A 26,834-nucleotide genomic window follows, 5' to 3' on the forward strand; every position below is an offset into this window, starting at 1 on the left:
GGAATTTGGGGAGAACAAATAGGTATGGTCAGATTGTGGCAAGCAAAGTTTAGACCTGCCATGTTCTAAACCAAACAACTACCTAAATTGACCTCAGTCTCTAGGAAAGACCTCCTTCCCATCAAAAGTGAAGCCAGTGGAGAAAGAGATCCTCCAAGTGCTGGTGACCAAGAGTACAAGGTTTAAAACCAGGATCCTGGTCTCAGATGGATTGAGCCAGGGACTTCTGTCTCTCTCGCACCATTTGTTGGCCATAATGACAATAAGAATGTTCCTGAAGCAAGCTTCCCAGCCTCACCTCCCTGTCTGTTGCAGTTTCCCATACCTCCTTCCCCAGTCTCCTCCCCACAGCACACAAATGGCCACAGATCAACCAGCTCAATCTTCTGCCCACACCCTCCTCGGCCGTTTCCCACTATAGCCCCAAACCCACAGGCAGCTCCCCTAAGATGTGCAAAAAAAAAAAAAAAAACCCATAGAACCGTGGCAGCAGTTGGTGAAAGCTGTTTTTAGAATCACCCTCTTTCTCTGGCATTCTACTAACTCCAACTCACATATGACTGGGTTCTAGAACTCATCGACTCTGGCTCCACTTCAGAGAAGGAAAATGATGATCACTCAGTTCCCTTCCTTGTTCTTCCAGCTGGGCCTGAGTGAGAATCAATGACCTGAGTAAGGCAAGCCAAACCCACTCTGTCGATCTGTCCTAATCTCCCTGCTTTTCTAAAAAAACTCTTTGCTCACGCACATACCTAGATGGATACCCTTCCTAGGAGAGATCTCTGCTCTTGAGCTGTATCCTTCACTTCTCCACTCATTGGTCCTTAATCTCCCCAACCCGGATCTGTTGCCCTCCCTCTATGTTCCCACAGCCCCTGGGATGCCTCGGTCAGGGCACTGACCACGTGGAGTAAATCTACATGTGTCTGCTAGTTCTGCAAGGGCAGAGACCAGCTCGTTTCCACCTCTTTCATTCCTGGATGCCTAGCATAGTGCTTGGCAGGTTGTAGGGCTCAGTTAGTACTTGGATGTACAAGAACTAAGCTCCAAGCTCACCCTTCCCTGCCCCCTGCGAACAATTAACCTAATAAATTAATTAGGAGAGCATGAGTTTGTCCATGGTGCTTGGGTACCAGAGCCAGAAAAATGTACCAGGGCATCTTCTTATCCAACTTTATACAGACAGAGTAATTTCTCAGACTTCAAAGAATATCAAGAAATGCTGGGGACTTCCCTGGTGGTACAGTGGATGGAAACCCACCTGCCAATGAGGGGACACAGGTTTGATCCCTGGTCTGGGAAGATTCCACATGCCTCGGAGCAACTAAGCCCATGCAGCACAACTACTGTGCCCAAACTCTAGAGCAGACGAGCCACAGCTCAAGTCTGCATGCTGCAACTACTGAAGCCCATGGGCCTAGAGCATGTGCTTCACAACAAGAGAATCCATTGCAATGAGAAGCCCATGTATTGCAACAAAGGGTAGTCCCCACTTGCTGCAACTAGAGGAAGCTCGTGCACAGCAATGAAGACCCAGCACAACCAAAAATAAATAAAATTTAAAAAAGGAAAGAAATGCTGGCTTCCTCTTCGCTACACTATGAACCATCAACCAGTGATTGCTTAAAAAACAGAAAAGGTCACTTCAGACATGACATTAGCTTGGCCTTGTGTAGAGTCTGGGAAGCTATAGTCATTGGCATCAGCAAAAGCTTGTTAAATTTAGTGAATGACTTTAAAAGCTCTTCACAGAAAAAGAGAAAGAACACAATCTCTGCCCTTTAGGCGATGACAATCTCCAAACAATGAAATATGCTTACAAAATTTGAATTTCATAGGCTCTGGTGAAAATTGTGAGAAGCTGGATGATAAAATTATCCGCCCACAAACAGCTGTGTGTGGAACTCCTCCACCATTTAAAAGAGCAAATTAAGAAATTCCTAGGCCAGTGCTGTCAAGAAGAACTTCATGCGATGATGGAACTGTTCTATAAATCTGTTCTGTCCAGTGAAGTAGCTGCTATGAGCATCCAAAGTGTGACTAAGGAGCTGAATTTTTAATATTAATTCAGTTTACTGAATTTAAAGTTGAGTATCTATGTGGCCACCATATTGGATGGAACAGCTCCAACATGAAGACAAAGTACAACGACTGCTGTGTGATAAGTTGAGTACAGAAACTGCCAACTTATAACTCACTATTCAGATTCGCTAATAAATCCTAGACTTGATCCATGATGGGCTTGCCTGGTAACTCAGATGGTAGAGAATCTGCCTGCAATGCCAGAGACCTGGGCTCAATCCCTGAGTTGGGAAGACCCCGTGGAGGAGGGCATGGCAACCCACTCCAATATTCTTGCCTGGAGAATCCCCATGGGCAGAGGAGCCTGATTGACTACAGTCCATGGGATCACACAGAGTTGGACATGACTAAGCACAGCACAGCACATGATATACACTATTTTTGTCTTCCCTGGTATCTCAGTTGGTAAAGAATTCACCTGCACTGCAGAAGACCCTGGTTCGATTCCTGGGTTGGGAAAATCTGCTGGAGAAGGGATAAGCCACACACTCCAGTATTCTTGGGCTTCTGTGGTGGCTCAGCTGGTAAAGAATCCATCTGCAATGTGGGAGACCTGGGTTCGATTCCTGGGTTGGGAAGATCCCCTGGAGAAGGGAAAGGCTACCCACTCCAGTATTCTGGCCTGGAGAATTCATCCATGGGTTCACAAAAAGTCAAACACAACTGAGCGACTTTCACTTTCACTGGTCCATGATGGGTATTTGACATTTATGGCAAACACCACTTTCTGTACATTAGTTTCTTCATCTGAAAAATGGGAATAATCATAAAAGTAAAGTGAAGAGGAACTAAAAAGCCTCTTGATGAAAGTGAAAGAGGAGAGTGAAAAAGTTGGCTTAAAGCTCAACATTCAGAAAACGAAGATCATGGCATCTGGTCCCATCACTTCATGGCAAATAGATGGGGAAACAGTGGAAACAGTGTCAGACTTTATTTTGGGGGGCTCCAAAATTACTGCAGATGGTAATTGCAGCCATGAAATTAAAAAACGTTTACTCTTTGGAAGGAAAGTTATGACCAACCTAGATAGCATATTCAAAAGCAGAGACATTACTTTGCCAACAAAGGTCCATCTAGTCAAGGCTATGGTTTTTCCAGTGGTCATGTATGGATGTGAGAGTTGGACTGTGAAGAAAGCTGAGCGCTGAAGAATTGACGCTTTTGAACTGTGGTGTTGGAGAAGACTCTTGAGAGTCCCTTGGACTGCAAGGAGATCCAACCAGTCCATTCTGAAGGAGATCAGTCCTGGGTGTTCATTGGAAGGACTGATGCTAAAGCTGAAACTCCAGTACTTTGGCCACCACATGCGATGAGTTGACTCATTGGGAAAGACCCTGATGCTGGGAGGGATTGGGGGCAGGAGGAAAAGGGGTCGACAGAGGATGAGATGGCTGGATGGCATCACCGACTCGATGGACGTGGGTTTGAGTGAACTTCGGGAGATGGTGATAGACAGGGAGGCCTGGCGTGCTGCGATTCATGGGGTCGCAAAGAGTCGGACACGACTGAGCGACTGAACTGAGCTGAACTACCTCATACCACCCTCACCACCTCTCTAACCTTCTAAGAATCATTTTGAAATTCTACGTTTGGATGTGACGGGCTGTGTGCCCGAGGCTCAGCCAGAAAGGAACTCAGCCGCTGTCACCTGTGACCGCAGAAGATGCTGGCATGAGTCCCATGGACATAATGGCTTAGCCATCAGGTGAATAAAAACATAAAAAACACCTGCAGATGAAGCATCTGTAGTGAACAAAAACACTCCGTAAATAAAAAACCAAAACTTCGAAATCTCCCCATCACTCTTCAAATAAAACCAGTTGCTTGGCCTGACCAGCAAATGTTCACAGACTCCTTCAGGGATGAGCAGTGTCTGGGACTATCCTTCCAGGCACCACCCCAGGGCCCCTTCACAGGCTTTCCCACTAGCCCCGGTCCTTCACCCACCCTTCCTCTGATGGGCTTCTCCTCACTCCAGCCTTCCCTGACTGCCCTGTCCCCATCTAAGTAAGCCATTCCTGTTCGTCTCTTCTACCTTTTTTACCATTTACTATTTGAAACCACATATTTAATTTTGTGTTGGGTTTTATGTCTGTGTTTGCCATTAAATCATAATCTTCCTGAGGACAGAGGGCATTGCTCCTTGTCTAGAGAGGGGCGTTTTACACAATGGCTATTTGCTCAGACTCTTAGCCCAGAGTTACCTATATTTGTGTCACAGCCCCACCACTTAGTAACTATATGATGTGTTAGCCCCTCTGTGCCTCAGTGTTCTCATCTGTAAAATGGAAGAATAGTAATAGTCATTATCTCGTGGGGTTGTGTAAGAACTGAGTTGGTGTATCTAAAGCACTCAGAAAAGAGCCTAGTCTAGCATATAAACAAGCTCTACATTAATATCAACTGTTATTATCCTTTGACACTGTTTGGGCAATGCCTGACACATAGTATGTTCCCAGTAAATATTTACTGATTGAATTTCCGTACTATGAATGTTCTGAGTTTTTTCCTAACTACTCTTGCCATCTTGAAAGCAATGTCATTATTGTCAATAATCCCTAAAAATATTCTAAATAATTATGACATTGACCAGTTAATTTGTGGTTAATCCGATGTTGACCTTTTTTTTAATTGAAGTATAGTTGATGCACACATCTTAACTTGTTTTTATTTTTATTTTTTCAAATTTTAAGCTCTTTATTTTGCATTAGGGTATAGCCGATTAACAATGATGTGGTAGTTTCAGGTGAACAGCAAAGGGACTCATGTGTATGTATGGGACTCAGCCATACATACACATGCCGCCATTCTTCCCCAAACCCCCCTGCATCCAGGCTGGCACATAACATTGAGTAGAGCCCCATGTGCTATACAGTAGGTCTCTGTTGGTTATCTATTTTGAATATAACAGTGTGTAAATGACCTTCCCATACTCCCTAAGTATCCCTTCTCCCCCAGCAACCATAAGTTTTCTAAGTCTGTGAGTCTCTTTAACTCATTTTAAGGATATAGATGCCAAGTATCTACCTGGTTTTAGCTTCGGAGAGTCTTTTAAATATTATACAATGCCTGTGCGGTGTTTATAATCTTCTGATGTTCATTAATCATTCTGTTGTTGACATGAAGTAATGTATTCAGAGTTTTCTTTGCGATCTGCTCATCTTATACTTGGAGATAAGTTCTATCTAGTCATAGTGTGGTTAACAACACAGATTTTATTTATTTTTTAATTGGTGGAAAATTGCTTTATGATTTTGTATTGGTTTCTGCTATACAACAATACAAATCAGTCATAATTTTATATATATACATATATATATATATATATATATCTCCCTTCCCTCCTGAACCTCTGTCTCTTCCTCTCATCCCACCCCTGTAGGTCATCACAGAGTGCCAGGCTGGGCTCCCTGAAACACAGATTTTAGATGAAGACAGATCTGACTTTGAATACTGTTTTGTCATTTAATAACCACATGACTTTGAGCATGACTTTTCTGAGCCTTGGTTTCTCTGCCTAAAAATGAAAATGTTACTACCTACTTCATAGTGTTGGATGAAAAATATAGAGAGTTGGGTAAGTCACTCGGTATTGTTACCAGCATCTAATTATATATAGTAATTATTGTTGCTCAATTCTTTGCTAAAATTTCATTGAAGAACGTTGTAACCATGTTCAAAAGTGAAATTGGCTTCTAATAGAATTTTTAATGAATTTTCCTTATCAGTTTTAAGAACAGCACCTATTTAACTCACAGAATTAATTTGGGATTATGGCATATTTCTCACTTTTCAAAAAAGAACTTTAATTTTTTGTTACACATTGCAGAAAAGGCAGAATATACCAAAAAGCAAAGTTATGCCCTGTAATCTCACCACTCCAAAAGAAGCACTGTTAACATTAGACCGAATATTCTTCCAGACACTACAAATGCATATGCGTGCACACGTACACGTGCACATGTGCACACGCACACACACACACAATACTAATATAAAATTGGGTTCACGCTGTAGATAAAATTTTGTTTCATTCAACACTATAATATCTTCCCATCTTAGTAAATACTTGCAGACATCATTTTTAATGGTGGCATTGTATTCCCAGATATGAACCTAAGTTGTTCAGGAGTTCCCTAATGTTGGACATGTAGGTGGTTTCTGATATTTTACCATTCTATGCAATGCTGCATCAGACACTGTGTTCGATGTTTTATTAGCCCGCGTCCATCCTTCCCTCTCCACCATGCTGTTTGCTTCAGGAAGCTGATCTTTGCCAGACTGCATCGTCGACCTTCTTTTTTCTCTGGCCTCCTGTTCAATCAATGGGAGCAAGAAATTAGACAACAGAGAAAAGGGAGTCAAGGGTATTTATTCCCCAGGTCCTCCCTAAAGGGCTAGTAGTTGTTGGTGTCCATGAGTGAAAGAGCTTGACGGTACCCGGTGGGAGGTTCTCTCCTATGGCTACTCTCCCTGGGCTCCTGTAACAGGCCCTCGCCTTGCTCCTTCATGCTCAGGCTGGCACCCTCATCACCGCTAGCCCATGTACTCCACCAACCCTGGTAGGTTTCCCTTCACCTGACCCATGTCTTTGTAAAGAGCCCTTCATTAAATTCGCCCCACTTATCCAGTTTAAGTGTGCCATGTCTTTCTCACCACAACCCTAACAAACACAAACAACTTTGTAAGTAAATCCCTCTACATGTTTTTTATTATTATCACATGATAAATTTCTGATTATTTGATCAATGACATGTGTATTTTTAAGACCTTTTATGAGCTTGCCAACTTATCTTCCAGTGGACCCTTTCCCCGCAGAGCCTAAGAGTGACAGCCTTCAGGCCCCTTGTCCAACTGGGTATTATAATTTCTTTATCTTCTGCTGCATTCATAAACATTTCTATAATCTGGAGGTCATCTTATCTTTGAAAGTTTTGGGGTTAGAGATTACCTATTAATCGTCACAGTCTGTTTGTTTGGGCTGTTCTTACATAACTTTCTGTGTTTTCCTCCGCTACACCTATTATAAATTGACATGCTAGCCCACAATCGGCCTTTAAGAATTTGTTAAAATTTATGTGATTTCATCTTACCCATTTGTATGGGGGCCATTCCTTCCCTCATGCTCTTTCAAGAGACTTCGTTTTTGTGTCACGTCTCTCTTTGCAGAATCTTGTCACTCTTTGGATTTCAGTAAAGTTGATTGACTTGTTACCACAGCTCTCTTCTGAGCTTAAGAAAGGTTATGGTGATTCCCTGGTGGTCCACTGGTTAAGACTCAGCACTTTCACTGCCAGGGGCCCGGGTTCGATTCCTGGTTGGGGAAACAAGATCCTGCAAGCTGCGTGGAACAGCCAAAAAAGAAATGAAAACTTTTAAAAAGAGAGAAAAGTTATGATTTTGTAGGTGATCTGGCTTTTTCTTGTGACTTTCTGCATCATGAGGTGAAGTGCAACTCTCCATTCAATTTTTAGTTAAATTTAGTTAAACCTTAAGGATCCTTTAATAAAAATAAAACATCATACTATTCAGTACCCAATTCAGTGTGCGTGTAATGCCTAAGGACTCAATATCTTGTCTCATATATTACCTGGAAAACTACTTTATAAATGTTGAAGAGTAGTATGGAATGTTTAATAATGAAAAATGTTCCCCAGCCTCTGTGTGTACTAGGAGCAAATACTATTTAATTTGTGTCTGCAGAACTGCTGATTGGAACACAAAGAGGAAGGGAAATGGACACTGCAAACTACTGGGAAATGTTATTTTATTTCAAAAGATTCTATTGCATCCCCTCTGACAAGCAGGACTTGACAAGTTCGTTTGTTTTTGCTTACCTGCATATTTGCACCAGTGCAATCCTTTGCAAAGCCTAAAACCATACCTGTCTCCACTGTTGGCAGGGGTACAACCCACAGGCCTGCACAGCTTTCAGAAGCAATCACTTTGTTTTGGCTGCAACAAGTTAGTTGCCACATCCCAGAACTTTGTTGGGTCACGAGGGATCTTTCGTTACAGTGCAAGGATTCTCTAGTTGTGGCGTGTGGGCTCAATTGTTCCACCGCATGTGGGATCTTAGTTCCCCAGTCAGGGATCAGACCCAAGTACCCTGCTTTACAAGGTGGCTTCTCAACCACTAGACCACCGGGGAAGTCCTTTGATCACCTTTTGTGTTGAGGACATAGTGTAAGAGATGTAGAGAAAGATTTTCCTGGGACCTAAAAAGATGTAAATTGTCAGCAGAGAGGAGCTTCTAAAGTCGAGGCCCAGTGCAGAGACGCCCTTGCCCAGTTCTAAGGGCAGTACTGATCTAACTCATCTCTGTTTGGATAATTAAATAAGGTAGCCTATTTAAAGGACTTAGGGAACTTCGCAGGCAGTCCAGTGGTTAAGACTCCACACTTCGAACACAAGGGCATGCGAGCACACTAAGTCACTTTAGTTGTATCTGATTCTCTTCGAGCAGCCTGCCAGACTCCTCTGTCCAGGCAAAAATACTGGAGTGGGTTGCCATGCCCTCCTCCAGGGGATCTTGGTCAAGGGTTCAGGGAACCCTTAGTTCCCTGACCAGGGAACTAAGATCCCACATGCTGCGCGGCCAAAAAATAAATCAATTAAATTTGTTTTAAAAGGGACTTAGGACTTTCCTGTCACACAGGAAAGGTACAATGAAGGGAAGCTGCCATAATTATCACTATTTCTCATCACTGATGAGACTCATTAGCTCAACATATCTTAAAGATCCTGATTTCAGTCCCTGTGGCCTTTTATTTGGATTTCAAGTCCCAAAATAATTGTATTGTGATATTTCTTTCCATGTTATCTACCCCTTCTTGGTTGCTTAAAGCATTCTTTATAAGTTCAGCAAGTTAAAATATTTATTCAGGTTTCTTATTTTAAATGATAGTACTTGACAGGACCCCAGGTGTATTTTTGAACTTCAAGCACAACTTATTTCTGTTTCCAGTCCTAGGAAATGCTCTTCTATTACAATGTTGTTTATGCAGCTAGACTAGCACTTGCTCAGAAATTCTTTTTAACCTTCAATTGTATTTCTGTGTCCTGTTGCCTAATTTTGCTAGTCATACTATAACTCTTCTTACTCAATCCCTCTGTGTCTTGAATTTAATTTTTAATTAATCTTTAGCATTGCTGATTAGATATAGTATAGGTTTAATTATACAGTTATATACTTCTACTAAGCACAAAACAATTCAGTATTAATTTTTATAGCACTTACAAATACATTAAAATATTTTTCATCCTAATCTGTTTTTCCTCTAGCATTTTCATGAGATCCCAAGTAGATCTAACATTCTGCTTACAATCTAATACTTCCACAATTAGTTTGGGTATTGTTCTTTTTGTAAGAGAACTTTTTTCCCCTCAGGCTATTTTCTCCTTTCCCTCATTCTTTGAGTGTTTTTCTACTGCTCTTGATGTTGAGGGTTTTGCTTCAAATGCTTTCACTGGTATTTTAGGAGATCTTGTCAGTTTTAGCAGATACTACCAAAAAAAAAACTGTGCTTGCATTTTATTGGTAGGGCATCCATTGTATCTCAGAAACAAGCTAAAAAAATGTAAATTCACATTTAGGGCATCAACCATGTTAGAAACCTTCAGTTCACATGATCAACCTTTGAGATTAAAAAAATAGTAACAAATGTAGAATCATTACTGTATTGTTCTTCTTAATATTGACATAATTAATTCTATCAACATCTTTATAAAATATTTTAACTAAATGAATATGAACCAAGAAGCACAGTTTATCAGTCAGCGTCATTTTAATAAGGCAAATATTAAGGAAAACGTTTTCAGCTCTTTTCCTTTTAAGAATAGACTTAGTTCCAGAGAACTGGCTCTTTGTGCCACCTACTTGCACAAGAGCCTTTCCTTACTGAGACGTTTCACTAGTAATTGGTCAAATATCAGACTGATCTTATTGAACTGTGGAAGGGTAATCACTGGAATAAATCTCTGTGTCCTGTTTGTGCACATCCTAGTTCATTAAGCTCAGTAGACTGTGACCACTGGCATCGTTCTGGGTTTGGTTTCTTTTTTTCCAATTTCATGTCATTAAAAAAAAAAAAAAACTTTTATTGTGTTTATCAAAGTAATAATTGTAATTATTTTTTAAAAATCATATAGACAATAAAGTAAATGAATCAATAATGAATAGTCCTCCAAAACAGAAAGCAAGAGACCCAGAAGGGTTTATCGGTGAATTATACCAAACATTTAAGAAAAAAATTACGCCAATTCTGTACAGTCTCTTTCAGAGAATAGAAGCAGAGGAAAAATTAGTAACTTATTCTATGAAGCCAACACTAACCCAGTACCAAAACCAGATAAAGATACTATAAGAAAGCTTCCCGAATGGCTCATTAGGTAAAGGATCTGCCTGCAATGCAAGAGACACAGGAGACTCAGTTTCGATCCCTGGGTCGGGAAGATCCCCTGGAGAAGGAAATGGGACCCACTCCAGTATTCTTTGCTGGAGAATCCCATGGACAGAGGAGCCTGGCGGGCTACAGTCCAGCGGGTCGCAGAGTCGAACATGACTGAGCGACTAAGCACACACAGATCAATATCCCTCGAGAACGCAGATGCAAAAGTCCTCAACAAAATATTAACAAGTTGAATCCAAAAACGTCCAAAAAAAATTATACACCATGACCAAGTGGGATTTATCACAGATACACAAGATGACTGGGTCAACATTTGAAAATCAGTTACTATCATCTATCACATTGACAGACTAAAAAAGAAAAATCACATGATTATATCGATAGATGCAGAAGAAACATTTGGCAAAATCCAACTCTCAGTGATAAAAACTCTCAGTAAACTGGAGTAGAAGGGAACTTTCTCAAGTTGATAAAGACTGTCTACAAAAAATCTACAGCTAACATCATACTAAATGGTGAGAAATTCAAAGTTTTAAGACAAGAATGTCCCTTTTCAACACTTCTTTTCAATATAGAACTGAAGTCCTTGCTAATGTGGTAAGGCAAGAAAAGGGTGGTACTGTCACTTTGGAAGACAGTTTGGTGGTTTCTCATAAAACTAAACATTCTTTTATCCTACGATCTAGCAATTATACTTCTTGGTATTTACCCAACGATGTTGAAAAAGTATGTCCACACAAAAACCTCAACATGGACATATTTAGCAGTTTTAGTCATAATTACAAAATTGGAAGCAATCAAGATGTCCTTCAATAGGTGGATGGATAAACTGTGGTACATTCAGACAATGGAATGTTATACAGCACTATAAAGAAATGAGCCCCCAGAGACATGGAGGAACCTAAATGCATAGTACTCAGTGAAAGAAACCAATCTAAAAAAACTATGTACTGTACAATTCCAACTATATAACATCCTGGAAAAAGTAAAACCATGAAAACAATCAAAAGATCAGTGTTTGCCAAGTTGGGGAAGGGAGATGATAGGCAAAGTGCAGAGACTTTTTAAGGCAGTAAAAATATTCTGTATGGCCTCTGGTGGCTCAGGCGGTAAAGAACTCGCCTGCAATGCAGGGGCCGCAGGAGAGGCAGGCTCAATCCTTGGATCAGGAAGATCCCTTGGAGAAAATGGCAACCCACTCCAGTATTCTTGCCTATGAAATCCCACGGATGGAGCAGCCTGGCAGGCTACAGTCCATGGGGTTACAGAGTCCTATACACTGAAGAGACTGAACACACACACTTTATTAATATAATGATGGATATAGGTTATTATACTTTTATCTAAACCTATAGAATATACAACACTAAGAGTGAACCCTAAGGTAAACTAGGGACCTTAGATGATAATGATGTGTAAAAGTAAATTTTGTTGTTGTTCAAAGTTGTGTTCAACTCTTTGCGACCCCAAGGACTGTAGACTGACAGGTTCCTCAGTCCACGTGGTTTTCCAGGCAAGAATACTGGAATGGGTTGCCATTTCCTTCTCCAGAAAGTAGGTACATTCTTGCTAAAAAAATATACTATTCTGGTAAGTGATGTTCATAATGGGAGAGGCTATGCATGTATGGGAGCAGAGGGTATATGAAAAATCTCTACCTTCCTCTCATAAATCTAAAACTACTCTAAAAAAAATCGTGTACTAAAATATAATAATAAATGCCCAACCATAGAACTATGATTAAATAAATACCTTAAAATATAATGCAGCTATCAAATATGAGTGCTTTCAATTGTGTGGGGGAATGCTGACAAAATAATATCAATCCAGAAGTGCATAAAATGAAGTTGCACTTATGGTATACTCTCAATGTTTAAGAATATGTGCATAAGGGACTTCCCTCGTGGTCCAATGGTTAAGAATCCACCTTCCAAAGCAGGGGATGCAGGTTCAATCCCCGATCAAGGAACTAAGATCCCACATGCTGCAGGGCAACTAAGGCTGCAAGCTGCAACTACTGAGCCCACGTGCCACAACTAAGACCTGAGGCAGTCAAACAAACAAATACTTTAAAAAAATGTTTATGAAAAAAGATTGAAAAAAATATCCTAAATTATTAACAGTGATTGTCTCTACACAGTTGTATTATGGGTGCGTATGACTTCTCTCTTACGACTTAATTCCTGTACTCTCCAAAACGTCTACAATGATATATTTTTCTCCCCCAAAAATCTTTGGGAAAAATATTCCTAAATAATAATACAGTAATTCAATGATACAGTAATCCACTATTTTAAAGTTAATAATGAATGTGAGGGGATGGATGTGCTAACCAGCTTTATCGTGGTAAACAGTTTGAAATATATGCATGTATACAGACGGATCAGATCATCTTGTACATCTTAAACTGACACAATGTTATATGTCAGTTACATCTCAATAAAGCTGGACAAAACTTTTAATAAAAATTATAATAACATTACACATCAATTTACAAAAGGTCAAAACAGCACCTAGAATATTTTTTTCAGAATATAGCAATAAAAGGAACTTACTACACACACTTAATATGTAAATGAACTTTATTTATGAATGTTTAGAAGTGTATACTTGAAAATTACCAAATAAGATAAAAAAATACATTAAAAGAATATATACCATTATCAAGTGGAGCTTACTCAAGAATTTAAAGATGCCTTAATATCATGAAAACCATTAATATAATAATATTAGGTGATTTAATGATTAAAATTACGATTATATCAAAAGATAACAATTCCTACCAAAAGCTTTCAATAAACAAGAATAAAAGATGCTATTTCACTTATTATAATAGAGAATATTTATTAAAAGCCACGAATTAACTTCATATTTAATGAAGAAATACCCAAAATGTTGTTACAATTTTATTTAACCAAAGATGTAACAGAAATATATAAGAAAAGATAAATACAAACCATCTAATACTGAGGATGAAGACAATTCATCTAAAGACAAATATTTTGAAAATCAATAGCATTCTAATGATAGAGTCCCATACAGAGTAGCAATACTGACATATTTAGCCAGGACAGAATTTATGCAATAAGGTATATTTGAAATCTAGACAAAAACATGAACAAATTATATAGAAAGAAATCAAGAAATATGTCAATAATGTAGACTTATTCCTTGATGGAAGGAATTAGCATCATAAACATAGGTCATAAAGAGGTCATTTTAGACCTAGACAATTCAAATTGAAGTATCAAAAGGGTGTTTACTTTATATGACATTCCTTATGGGAAAATATTTTTTAATATTAAAAATATGTGAGGAGAAAGAGAATCAATGAAGAACAATATGATACTGACTCAATAGATGAAAATGAAGAATTTAATTCATTATACGGCAAAAAATATTTAACCACCAAGTGTATAATTTTGCAAGAAGAATAAATAATGTCTTTGCTCAAAGCCAGGGAATAAAAACACAAAGCATTGCAATGTAATGTAGTAAGTGCTAGAGCTTTGAGAACATGAGGAGAACTGCCTGTCTTGGGGTCAGGAAAGGCTAACCTGGAATCTTAAAGAACCTAATTTTGCCAGGTTTTGAGGCAGGAGGAAGGAAAGAGCGTTACTCAGAAGAAGCATCACTTACAAACAGAATCACAAGATAAAATGGCACATTCCAAAAACTGCAAGTAGGTCAATTCACAAAATATTGACCTGCATTTTAAAAACTCAAGTAAAAGTCAATATTTAAAAATCAGCAAACTGCTCATAAAAATTTCTGGATTTTTGGCTTCTTTTAAGAAACTGGACGATATGTCAAATTGGGTTCCGCGTTCCCATGTGGAAGCAGGTGGCAGGTGCCCCTTTCAGATGGGACAGTATGCCACAGCACCTCCTCTCCCCTCCCATTCCTCTCACATGCATCTCACTGTGTCCATTTACCTTGACTTTTTAGTCCCTGTAGGGATTTGAGTTTTACGACTTCTACTCTCCATGATGGGGACCAATGAAGGTATGGCAATGCCATTAGGTTTGCATTTCAAAAGGTTAACCAGACAGCAAAGGGACAGAAGGGTGGTAAGGAGATCAATGCCCTCAGCAAAGGCCTCCTACATGAAAAATTACAAGGGCACTACCATCCTTGAAGTGCACATTACAATGGGGCTACCAACTCCTACCACAAAATTCTAACAAGACATGACTTGAAAACCACAGTTATCCATCTATAAAATGAATACAAGAAGTGATGAGGGCTTACATAAAGGCAGTGGGTTGGGGATGCAAAGAAAGGGGTAGAGAAGGGCAAAAATGTGAGAGATTTTTAAGGTGGAAAATTCTCCAACATGGGGTAACCAATCTGACACGGAATAAGGAGAAAAGAAAAGTAGAGGACACTTTGCAGGGTTTTCACCTAAGTCATTTGGTGGGGACACTTCAAAATTAAGAACAAAATGAGGAACAAGTCTGAAGGAAAGTCAATCATTCAATTAAGAGTATTTGGAGTTGAGGGAGCCTATAGACGTGCAGCTTCATCTGATAAGCCCTGATGGATTGTCAAAGAAAACCCTAACCTGATTAACTCTCCAACAGCCGACTCATCAAGTTAAAATAAGAGAGACAGGTACGAATACATAAAATGTTTATACAGAATGACTACTAATGGAACAAAGATTAAAATGGAATATTATAGAATTGAATAAAATATTGCAACAAAGATTAGAGAGTCAATAACTTCATATATAAAGGCATAATTATAAGATATACAAAAATAAAATTTAAAAAAGATATACAAAAAGAACACAATAATGTATGAATCTACCAAAGATGTAAAGAATATGCTTTTATACGCTACACTGTTTCCATTAAGGATTTCACATGGCTTACAAAAGAAATATAATAGTAAAATAATAAAATGCAAGTGATAATAAAATATGAAGATTTTTCTTACAAAGTTATCACCAGGAGCAATCATAACAAGGAAAAAAGAAACAAGATATGCAAAACCTAAGAGTTTTCAGAAATACTTTTGTTGGCAATTAAAGTGAAGGGATTAGCATTAAGTTGCATGGTTCTCATCGTCCATCAGAAGAAAACATAGCACTTTCTCCCTTTAAAAGGGACATATTTACTCATCTCCCTCAACGGAAAAGAAAAATTTTCACGATTAAAAATTTTCTAAATTAAATAAATTTAGCTGGATGAAAAGCTCACCAATTTGGCCTATTCCTCAAATGTTATGTTATTGCCAGACAGTTAAATTTTAAAAAAAAGAAAGAAAACAACTTTACACACCAATATTTGGGCTATTACTACAACAAACACAGGAAAGAAATCCACAAAGCTGATCTCTGTGGTACCCCTTGATGAAAACAAAGAACTAAACTGGGGTATAACTCGACAGAGCCAGCTGGGTAGGCAGGGGCAGAGAGAAAGGAGGAAGCAGGAAGTCAGTACAGAATGGGCGAGGTATTTAGATTTCTGATGGTTCATCTTAATCACAGAAAGAATGGACACAACTTGGAGGAACTGCCCACAACGTGGGAGACCTTGGTTCGATCCCTGGGTTGGGAAGATCTCCTGGAGAAGGAAATGGCAACCCGCTCCAGTATTCTTGCCTGGAAAATCCCACGGACGGAGGAACCTGGTAGGCTACAGTCCATGGGGTCGCAAAGAGTTGGACACGACTGAGCGACTTACCTTTACCTTCCTTCACACTATAGGAATCTGAGCTTTGATAAAAGTTTAATAAGAAATGGAGAGTAGACAGAGTGAGGTAGAAATCTCTGGGGAGCACCCAAAAGTTAAATTCTCTGCGGAGTTGGCTGAGGGTGAATCCGCAAGGGCTGGATATCATATCATATACAGTCATCATCCTTTTATAAAAACTTTAAGGAGCCTAATGAAAGGCCAACTCACATCAGCACAGAGGGCTCCAGCAATTCAAGGGCACGTACAAACTGTACAAAGTAAAGACATATAGAAAGAAGACACACAGAAAAGTATTTACTGGCATACATATATAGACAATATATTTTTGACTCGTGCCCCCTGCAGTGGAAATGCAGAGTCCTAACCACTGGACCGCCAGGGAATTCCTGCATATATTTTTAAAGAAATGAAAATCAAGAGTATCGTTCAGCAACTATATAGGTGAAGCAAAAGCAAAGAATAACTTAAAAATTAATATTATGTGGATTTTAAGAAGAGCTGTATTCAAAATTTGTTGGAAGAATCAAAATATCCCAGAATAATGGAACTAGTGAAGCAAAGGATGATATATGAGTGTATCTGTGCATAAAAAATGATGATGCTTTATAAATGTGAACACATATGGAGAAATGCTATGGACTATTAAAAAAAAAGCAGTATAAAGTGTGTGTACTCTCTGAACACCACAAGGTAAACTCTGTATAGGGACGTATAGATAGGCACTTGGCTGGGTTCCAGAAGAGGTTAGCAGGAGTTTGTGTCTTTAAGAACTCTGCCCAGCCAGCCTGGGAAGGCTCTCCAGAACTGCAGGATTTGCCCAGGACTGACTGAACTGAACTGACCTCATCTCCCTCCAGGTTTTACACTCTCTTAGCCTGTTTAACATCCAACCTCACCCCCAACCACTCAGCCCCAATTTCACCCTCCCAATCTGACATTTTCTCCTTTCCCATCTTCTTTTATTCTCACCACAACCTGTGAGGTAGGTATTATTATGGCTATTATTAATAAACGATTAAGTGAATGAACAGTTACAAATCGAATCTCAACAGAAGCTTTGTTTTTAGCCCTTCCGATTGGACAATCTTCTTATCTTGCTGACGTCCCTTAAGGTTTGCCTGCACGTGGCTTCTTGGCTGAGGCAGCAGGGCCAGAGACCAGAGGTCGAGCCTCTGCAGCCCCAGCTACGTGTCCTCCTCGTTTCTCAAGGTCCTGGGAATGCTCAGCAGGAGAAGCTGAATTATCTAAAAAGAAGAAGAAAGAGACGAGGTTTCCTAAGATACTCCTTTATCACTCAAAATTTCGTTTTATGTTGGGAGCATCAGCCCAAGCTAGTCAGATCTCTGGTAAGACTCCCAACGCTCTGGATTTAAAGAGTTCATGTCTTCCGGATGAAAAAAAATTACATATGTACTTATATACTCGACAGCAAGAAAAAAGTCACAATTCATAGTTACGAGAGACCCATTAAACAAGACCAGATGAAGACAGGGACAGGCCCTACTCATCAAATAGGTTGGGAGGTCCCTGCCACCATTTAGGGACCCACCAACACAGCCTCTGACACTGATACACACAGAGTCCTCCCTACCTTCAAACCACCACTCATCAGGTCAGTCTCTACTATTCCAACACGAGGAACTTAAAGCTTAGAGGCTCTGATTTTGGATATCTGGTTTTTCCGTCAGCAATTCTTCCAAGCCTACTACCCTCTGATTTTCAGCTATAAGCAAATCTCATGGAATAAATACCCTCACACTATAATTAAAAGAAGACCAAACCACACTTTGTTGTTGTTTAGTCACTAAGTTGTGTCTGACTCTTTTTCAGCTTCATGAACTGAAGCCCGCCAGGCTCCTCTGTCCATGGGATTTCCCAGGCAAGAATACTGGAGTGGGTTGCCATTTCCTTCTCCTGGGGATCTTCCCAACCCACGGATTGAACCCAAGTCTCCTGCATTGGTAGGTGGATTCTTTACCACTGAGCCGCCAGGGAAGCTCACACTTTATAGACCTTAAAAAAGGACAGACCATGCAGTAATATGGGATGATATTTACGATGCTGTATAACATGAGAACAAAAGGTATATAAACTGCTGCAGACTCTGACCACCACTGGACTGGTATTTTCTAGTCATAAGACTGCAAGGGCCTGTAATTAAATGGTACCAATTATTGTGGATTAGGGTGAGTCATATGTGATTTTTGGTTCTACTCTCTATTTTCCAAATTCTTCTGTAATGTGCTTAAAATTTCCTAAAAATTTAAGAAAAAAAATTTTATTTCAATTGAATAAAAGAAAGCCATCTCTACATTACCCTTATGTTTCCAGTATGGATAACTATATATGTTTCTAGCCCACCTTCCTCCTCTTTTTTCCTGGTGGTTTAGTCGATAAGGCATGTCTGACTCTTGCGACCCCACTGACTGTAGCCTGCCAGGCTCCTCTGTCCATGGGATTCTCCAGGCAAGAATACTGGAGTGGGTTGCCATTTCCTTCTCCAGGGGATCTTCCTGACCCAGAAATCGAACCCAGGTGTCCTGCATTGCAGGTAGATTTGACTGAGCTATGAGGGAAGCCCTCTTTTTTCCTAACAAAGAAGTTAGGCTGTTCTTCCTACTTCCTGATCCCCAACTTACTAAGAAGCTACACTGTCCAAACACTTGGGGGCAGTGCTGAAAATAAACTCGAACCCGACCTTCCGTCCTTTGGTTAGAAGCACAGTTCAATATCATAGAACACTGACTGATAAAGCCTCCCAAGGACCCAGCAGCCATCAACCTACAAAGTGCTTTTTCCTCAGACTCACTTCCAGCTCAGCACTACACTGTGGACAGTGTTTTGTCCATCTCTGATAGTCTCACCTTTATTTTCTAGCATCTTGTGCAGCTTCATGTGCTTGTAGGTGGAAATGATCTGAAAATTAACGACACTTGAGATCTCCAGTTCTTGGTCCTGCAGCAGCTCCAGGGATGTAGCATGAATGAGTTGATGGGACCGCTTGCATTTCTGCAGCCTGCACTCTCCCCTGACGAAGGACTTGCACACGTGCAACTTGGTGCATTTATCCTTGAGGTTGCAGTAACCATAGAGGGCTTCACCTTTGTTGTAGAGCAAACAGACCTGGTACAGAAATGAAGCAACACTAAGGATGTTTGCGTTCACTGTATCTCAAGACAGTAAAGGACAGTATCTCTAAATGGCACCCTCGGATCATTGATGGCTGTTAAAGTCCCCAAGGGTGAAAGGCAGATGGGTATAAAATAGTTCCTCCACTCACATCTCTCCTGTGTGTACTCAGTGGCTTAGTCGTGTCTGACTCTTTGCCACCCCATGGACTACAGCCCACCAGGCTCCTCTGTCCAAGGAGTTTTTCAGGCTGGAGCAGGTTGCCATTTCCTACCTGAAGGGATCATCCCGACCCAGGGATTGAACCCACATCTCTAGCACTGGCAGGCAGATTCTTTACCACTGAGCCACCTGGGAAGGCCCACATCTCTCCTAGCTGCAACTAACATTCAGCTGCCCCTCTCTGACCTTGACTCACAGTTGGCCTGCCCTCCTCTCCCAAAGCCGGTAGCCAATGAGTGCAGGTAGAAAAGGCTGGACCCGGCCTCAAAGCTAGAACCTCAAAGTTAGTAATATTTGCACCCAAGCCTCTGTGTGAATTAAGTCAAGGCCATTCCATCTTGCTTGTAGCTCTCCCCTCCCACTATTTTACCTTACAGATTTTTCCCAAGGATCCCTTCTTCAATACATCACACGTACCTCAATCCCTATGTCAGCCTCTGCCTCCAGGGAAACCAATCTGGACAGGCAGTGTGATCAGATAATTTATTATCCAGACAAGGGCATTTTAAAAGGAGCACTATTAATATTTGCATTGGGACCAGACATTGTGTACCTCCTGACAAGATGCAATAGGAAATATGACCTTTTAGCAGGAAAGTCTGACAAGGCTGGAAACCCCTCAGTCCCAGGCAAATGGGGACCATTAGTCACCATAACAATAAACCACATGTACAAAAAATTCTTGCTACATAATTCAAGCCTAAATCCAATCAAAGCTCCAGATCAATCAATTTACAGTAAATTCAGGAACATGTTAAATGATACTAAAGGAACACATTAGTCAAATCTAAAATGTGGGCAATTCTACTGGACACAAATGACCAGATGACCAGGGACTGATACCACAAATGACATCAAAGAACAAGGGGGTGGTTGTCCAAGGACAGAGAGGTGGACAATGGGTGAAATAGCGGAAGGGAATTGAGAGGTACAAGCTTCCCATCTTGAAGGAAGTCACACAAATATAATATACAGCATAAAAATATGGTCAATACTGTATGGAATGATGCCATCCAACACATCATTGATTCACCGGACATGCATGAACTTGGGCAAACTTGGGCTCACAAAGAGTCAGATACAACTTGGCGACTGAACAACAACAAAAATAGTATGGAGACAGATGGTTATCAGACTTATTTGGTGATCATTTCATAATGTATTTAAACATTATGCATGTGAAACTAACATACTACTTACTGTACATCAATTATATCTCAATCAATAAATTTTTAAAATGGCTTCCTACCTGCAATTGTGATGCCAATTTTCTGAAATGAACACACAATTTTAGTGCAATTCCTACTTCCCCCAAAGAATTCCTATAAACCAGTTTTAGGAATTTAAATGACTGTAAAAACTTATCTAAAAAAGGAAACAAGTGAGAATCGATTAAAGGGAAAACGTTTGAAAAAGACTTAAGGGCATAGAGACTCATAACATCATATCTTAAAATATAATATACTTTCATTAAACAGTATAATACTGGTTCCAGAATGTACAGGAGATCAAAGAAAATAGATCCCAGATCTAGCCCCCATATCAGAATAATCTATTCCTTCAAGATATGTTAAAGTTGAGCAATAGACCCGTAAGGGCTTAATACTCACTTGTAGAAGGCTTACCAAACATTCTGATTTTTGTGAGTTTTTTACATTTTTATTTGAATGCTTTTATTTTTTTAAAAAATGATTCTGGTTTCCTATTTCTTCTTGAATCAATATGGACATGCAATATTTTTCTAGAGATTTGCCCATTTCATGAAAGTTTTCAAATATATCACCAAAGTATATTTTCATATTTCCAATGTGTGTGTTTCCCAACACCACCAAGCAATTCTCAGCGGACACTGACCAGGTATCCCACAAACTTAGCTCAAGTCTGACATGATCTCCAGGAGACAGACTTGGAGTGGCGTCAGATCACACAGGTTAAGGGCTAGGGCTTGGTCCCACAAGCCCAGGACTTTCCTGGTAGCTCAGTTGGTAAAAAAAAAATCTGCCTGCAGTGCAGGAGACCCGGGTTCGATCCCTGGATCGGAAAGATCCTCTGGAGAAGGAATAGCAAGCCACTCCAGTGTTGTTGCCTGGAAAATCCCATGGACAGAGGAGCCTAGCAGGCTACAGTCCATTGGATCACAAGGACACGACTTAGCGACCCAACCACCACTCACGAGCCTGCCCTCACTTCAGATACAAATCATAAGTCCAGGTTGACACCTGTGCTTCTGATCTTTCAGCTACAGATTAGAAGTTCCCACAACCCCTTCCCTGTGTTCAATTAATTTGCTAGAAAGGCTCACATAACTCAAAGACACATTTTACTTGCTAAATTTCCAGTTTATTATCCCTGTGGACTGCAGCCTACCAGGCTCCTCTGTCCATGGGATTTCCCAAGCAAAAATACTGGAGTGAATTGCCGTTCCCTTCTTCAGGGGATCTTCCTGACCCAAGGATCGAACTGGCGTCTCTTAGACCTCCTCCTGCACTGGCAGGCCAGTTCCTTACCAGTAGCACCACCGGGGAAGCATCAACGGATGAAACTCAGGAACAGCTGGATGGGAGAGACACAAAGGGCATGGGGGAAGGGTACAGTTTCCAGACTCTCTATGGCCACCACTCTCCCAGGACCTCTACGTGTTCACCAGCCTGAAAGCTCTCTAAAGTCCATCCTTTTGGGGTTTTACCGAGGCTTTCTTGATTAAATCACTGGCCACTGGTAACTGAACTCAACCTCGAGGGCCGCTACCCTCCCAGGACTGGGGGTGGGACTAAAACTTCCAACCTTCTAATCATGTAATTGGTTCTTAGGGAAACCAGTCCCCATGTCACCTAGGAAGTTTTCAAAAGTCATCACATGAACATAACAAAAGTAATGTTTTATTGCTCTCAACATTCAGGAAATTTCAAGTTTTAGGAACTCTGTGCCAGAGACAGATATGAAAAGCAAATATATATTTCTTATTATAAATCATAATACCACAATATTTGGGCTTCCCAGGCGGCACTAGTGGCAAAGAACCTGCCTGCCAATACAGGAGAAGTAAGAGATGCAGGCTCCATCCCTGGGTCAGGAAGATACCCTGGAAGAGGGCATGGCAACACACTCCAGTACTCCTGCCTGGAGAATCCCATGGACAGAGGAGCCTATTGGTCCATAGTCCATAGGGTCGTACAGAGTCAGACACGACTGAAGCAACTTAGCATGTCCATACACACTGTGATATGTGGCCCCGCTGTTTTTTTTGGGGGGGGAGCCACATGGCATGCAGGATCTTAGTTCCCCATTCAGGGATGGAACTTGAGCCCCTTGCAATGGAGGTGCAGGGTCCTAACCACTGAACCACTGGGGAAGTCCCACCCCTTATGATGTTTTACAAATACTGGACCTGCACTGTGTACTGAATCTTTGGCAGAGAGGTAAAAAGGGATCGTCAGGTATTTTCACACATGAGACGCCAGGTACCATTTCTGCCTCACCCACTTGCTTGTCCGCGGTTTCTGTTGTCTAAGTGGCCGTGTTTTGCGCCACATGACTGTGCTATGTGCTAAGTCGCCTCAGTCGTGTCCAACTCTTTGCGACCCCATGGACTGTAGCCCACCAGGCTCCTCTGTCCATGAGCTTCTCCAGGCAAGGATACTGGAGTGGGTTGCCACGCCCTCCTCCAGAGGATCTTCCCTACCCAGGGATCGAACCAGTGTCTCATTATGTCTCCTGCATTGGCAGGCGGGTTCTTTACCACTAGCGCCACCTGGGAAGCCCCCAAGACACACACCACCAGCTTCAGATGATCAGCCTGAAGGCAGGCGCCTGTCATAAATGCAGCCAACCCCTCAGCCGCTCACAGAACACTGACATACAACAAGATGAGGCTGGATCCAGGACACTCAGGGAGAAGCCATAAAGAAAAAAATTCAGTACGTTTAACAATATAAAAACGCTACGTTTCTATTAGTCAAAAAAAAAAAAAAATCCATAAACACTAAAGGTAAATAGAACTGGCACTGTCCCGTAGGTGCCGCACCCTCCTCTCCCTTCCTGCCAAGCACCTGCTCCAGCTGCTGCTGGGACTGCATCAGGCAACATGGCTGGAATGAATCTGGCTCGTGACATACCAAACCTGGCTTCAGAACCTGAAATCAGAAAGCACATGGACACCGAGTAGAAGCCTGTTGGCCCCTAAGGCTGACTCCAGACTTCTGAGTATAGACTGCTGCCTGGAGGGCAGCCTCTACCAGCTACCAGTTTCTGAGCTCTACCCATTTTTGAGCTACCAAAGATTCTAGCTCAAACCTCCCGCCTTCTGAATTTCTTCCCTGTAGACCCTGAAATTCCTCTGAGTTAAAGGGGGATCACAATCATGAGCTACTCTGTTTTCCTAACATCCTCCCTTCTTCCCATCCCCTTTCTGGCAAGGTGTGTGTGTGTTTCGGTCACGTCTGACTCTTTGCAACCCTGTGGACTATAGCCCATCGGGCTCCTCTGTCCATGGGATTCTCCAGGCAAGGGTACTGGAGTGGGTTGCCATGCCCTCCTCCAGGGGGTCTTCCTGACCCAGGGATGGACCCTGTGTCTCCTTGTGTCTCCTGAAGTGGCAAGCAGGTTGTTTACCACTAGTGTCACCAACATAGAAAATGTCTATGACAGAATCATTGTGCTAGATTAGAAAACTCTACTTTTAATTGGAGACCTCTTGTAATATCTTCTTTGGTGATTCCAACTCTTTTGTTTGAAAAATTCTTTGTGTATAGCTAAACAGATACAAGTGTGCTAATTTTGCCATTATAGCAGTTATAATGAGTACTTTTTAAGCATTTGAAACTACATTATGGAGTTGCAAAGCAATTAAAATTAATATCTAAAATCCCCGAAAATAAATCTGGGTGAATACTTGTAACAAATGTGACCCAAAAAGGGATTTGTAGTTAAAGATATCTTATGAATTAACAGAAAAAGACAAATGCCTAGATAGAAAAACCAGCAAAAGTATAAACAGGTAATTTACAAAACCGAGGCTTCATAATCAGACAAAACTAAACTCAAATCTGCCATTTACTGTGACCTTGGGCAAGTTATTTAATCAAACCTCAGTTGCCTCACCTATAAAATGGGGACAGGCATACTTCACTCATTAGTTACTAATAGCTTAAGATAATTGAACTATCAATACTTAGCATTTAGTAAGAACTAAAAAAAAAAAATTCCATAAACCATTATTATTATTTCTGTCCCACACAGATCCATCACTCCTTGTATGTCAAAGTGTATCAAAGCCCAATAAAACCAGAGTCCAGGAAGGTCGCCACTGTACCACACTTGCCCCCTTCCCCTCAGGCTGTCCTGGGCAAGCAAACATTTGATGTTCTTCCCCGACTTTTCTTGGTGACTCACCTCTGGTAGAAGGCAGGGGTCATTCTGTAAAAGCAGGACCCGAAGCTGGGCCTCGTTGAGACCAAACAGTCCCTGTTTTTTCAGAACCTGGATGTTGACAGGCGTGTGGATATCATGAGAAAGGGTGCAGGTGGACCTAGAACCACAAAGGTCTGGATCAGAGGCCCAGATGAGGATGGAACCAGATCGCCAAATCCCTATCCTAGGGTGGCTTTCAACTACAGTCTGGCGTGTATCCTGTGTTAGTCGCTCAGTCGTGTCCGACTCTGCGACGCTATGGACTGTAGCCCGTTGCCATTGCCTTCTCCAGGGGATCTTCCTGACTCTGGGATCGAATCCCCGTCTCCCGCATTGCAGGCAGATTCTGCATAGCAGGCAGATTCTTTACGGTCCAAGCCACCAGGGAAACCCTGGACCCCCTTACGGTCTAGTAAGCTCTGATAATAAGAAAGCTGGGATAAAGTAACTCCCCTCCCAAAGCCATTTCACGCTGAACAAAGACACTTTATGGCCAAGGGGACCCTCTCCCCCAGTCACCTGCTTTGACGGAGGGTCCCAGGCCGGTGGGGTCGGCAGACGTCTGCACTGGCCTTCTCCACCCCAAACGGCTGCCCAGCCCACCATCCCCCAACCTTAAAAAGAATGCATGCCTCCTCCCCCACCCACTTCGGGGCGCTCGAGTCGACCAAGGAAGAATGGAGTCAGGAGGCAGACTCAAACGACCTCCCACAAATCACCCCACCCTCCGTTTCCCGGCGGGGGTCGACCTAGATTGCGCGTTCTAAACCCACAGAGCACAGACCCTCTTCTGCTAAAACTGTGTTTAAGTGGGAAGAGCCGACCTCTTCGACAAAGGATCCGTGAATTCCACGGGGTCCGTAAATGGCTGCAAAAAGGGCCCTGGAGGAAAGGAACTCAAATCCTGATTTATCCCGGCCCTGTTGTGGAGGACTTGGGGGCGGGGAGGGGGAAGAAGCTGCAAATTTGGGGCGGGGGGAGGCGGAGAGAGGTGGTCGAGAAACCCAAATTGAGACGATCTCCCGTCTCGTTCCGCAGCTGGGAGCGCGGGGGAGGACTCCGCCCGAAGGACGCGGAGGGGCACCTTCCGCGGGCTTCCCTTCGGCCCTTCCAGAAGAGGTCGTCCGGCCCGCATCGACGACCGCCGTTCTCCTTTCCTTCTGGGTCCCGCTCCCGGCTGGACGGGTCAGGCCCGCGGCCCCCGCGCGGAGTGCTTCGCGTCCCGCCCGCCGCCCCGGCCCGGCCCGCCCGGCCCGCAGCCTCACCAGCAGTCGCGGTTCGGGCACTTTCCCTGCATGTGGCGGCGGCAGAGGTGCAGCTGGTCGCAGCCCTGGCACTCGCCGCGCTGGTAGCGGGCGCAGAGGCGCGCGGAGGACACGGCCACCACCCGCCAGGCCGCCGGGCCGCCGCCGCCGCCCGCGCCGGCCGCCACCTCGGCCTCGGCGTCCCACGGGCCCTCGCGCACCTCCACCTCCTGCAGCAGGAAGCGGTCGGGCCCGGCCTGGCGCAGCACGTCCCGCAGCCGGGCCTCGGAGAGCTCCACGTGGCCGCGCAGGTCCTGCAGGAACATGCGGCCGCCGTGGGCGCACAGCACTTTGGTGAGGAAGGAGCACACGGTGGGCTCCGCCATGGTCGCGGCCCGGCTCCCTGTGCGGAAATCCGAGGCGGGCAGACTCCTCCCAGTCACGTCCACGACTTCAAACCCGGTTCCCGGGAAGGGCCTGGGAAAGGGCGGGCGAGGGGCGGCCGTGCGAGAGAACAGCCCTGGGGCCCTGGGCCATCAGGGGCTCAGATCAGGCGAGGACAATCCTGATCCGGCGCCTGCTGTGGGTCAGGCACCCTTCAAGGTTAAGTCCTCACCTCGAGGGACTTGTATAGT

The 26,834-nt window shown here is 42.5% G+C and overlaps 1 protein-coding gene across 1 annotated transcript; it reads right to left on the reverse strand.

Annotated features, from left to right (window-relative positions):
- Window positions 1-17,302: 17,302 nt before the first annotated feature.
- On the reverse strand, window positions 17,303-26,585 carry ZC3HAV1L (zinc finger CCCH-type containing, antiviral 1 like). The gene is made up of 4 exons (XM_052639242.1): window positions 26,221-26,585; window positions 24,938-25,073; window positions 19,060-19,318; window positions 17,303-17,439 (listed from the first exon to the last, which is right to left on the reverse strand). The coding sequence occupies exons 1-4, from the start codon at window positions 26,583-26,585 to the stop codon at window positions 17,303-17,305; spliced, it is 897 nt and encodes a 298-aa protein (XP_052495202.1).
- Between the last annotated feature and the right edge of the window lie 249 nt (window positions 26,586-26,834).

This window comes from Budorcas taxicolor, chromosome 4 (genome assembly GCF_023091745.1).
Source record: "Budorcas taxicolor isolate Tak-1 chromosome 4, Takin1.1, whole genome shotgun sequence".
Taxonomy (NCBI): Eukaryota; Metazoa; Chordata; class Mammalia; order Artiodactyla; family Bovidae; genus Budorcas; species Budorcas taxicolor.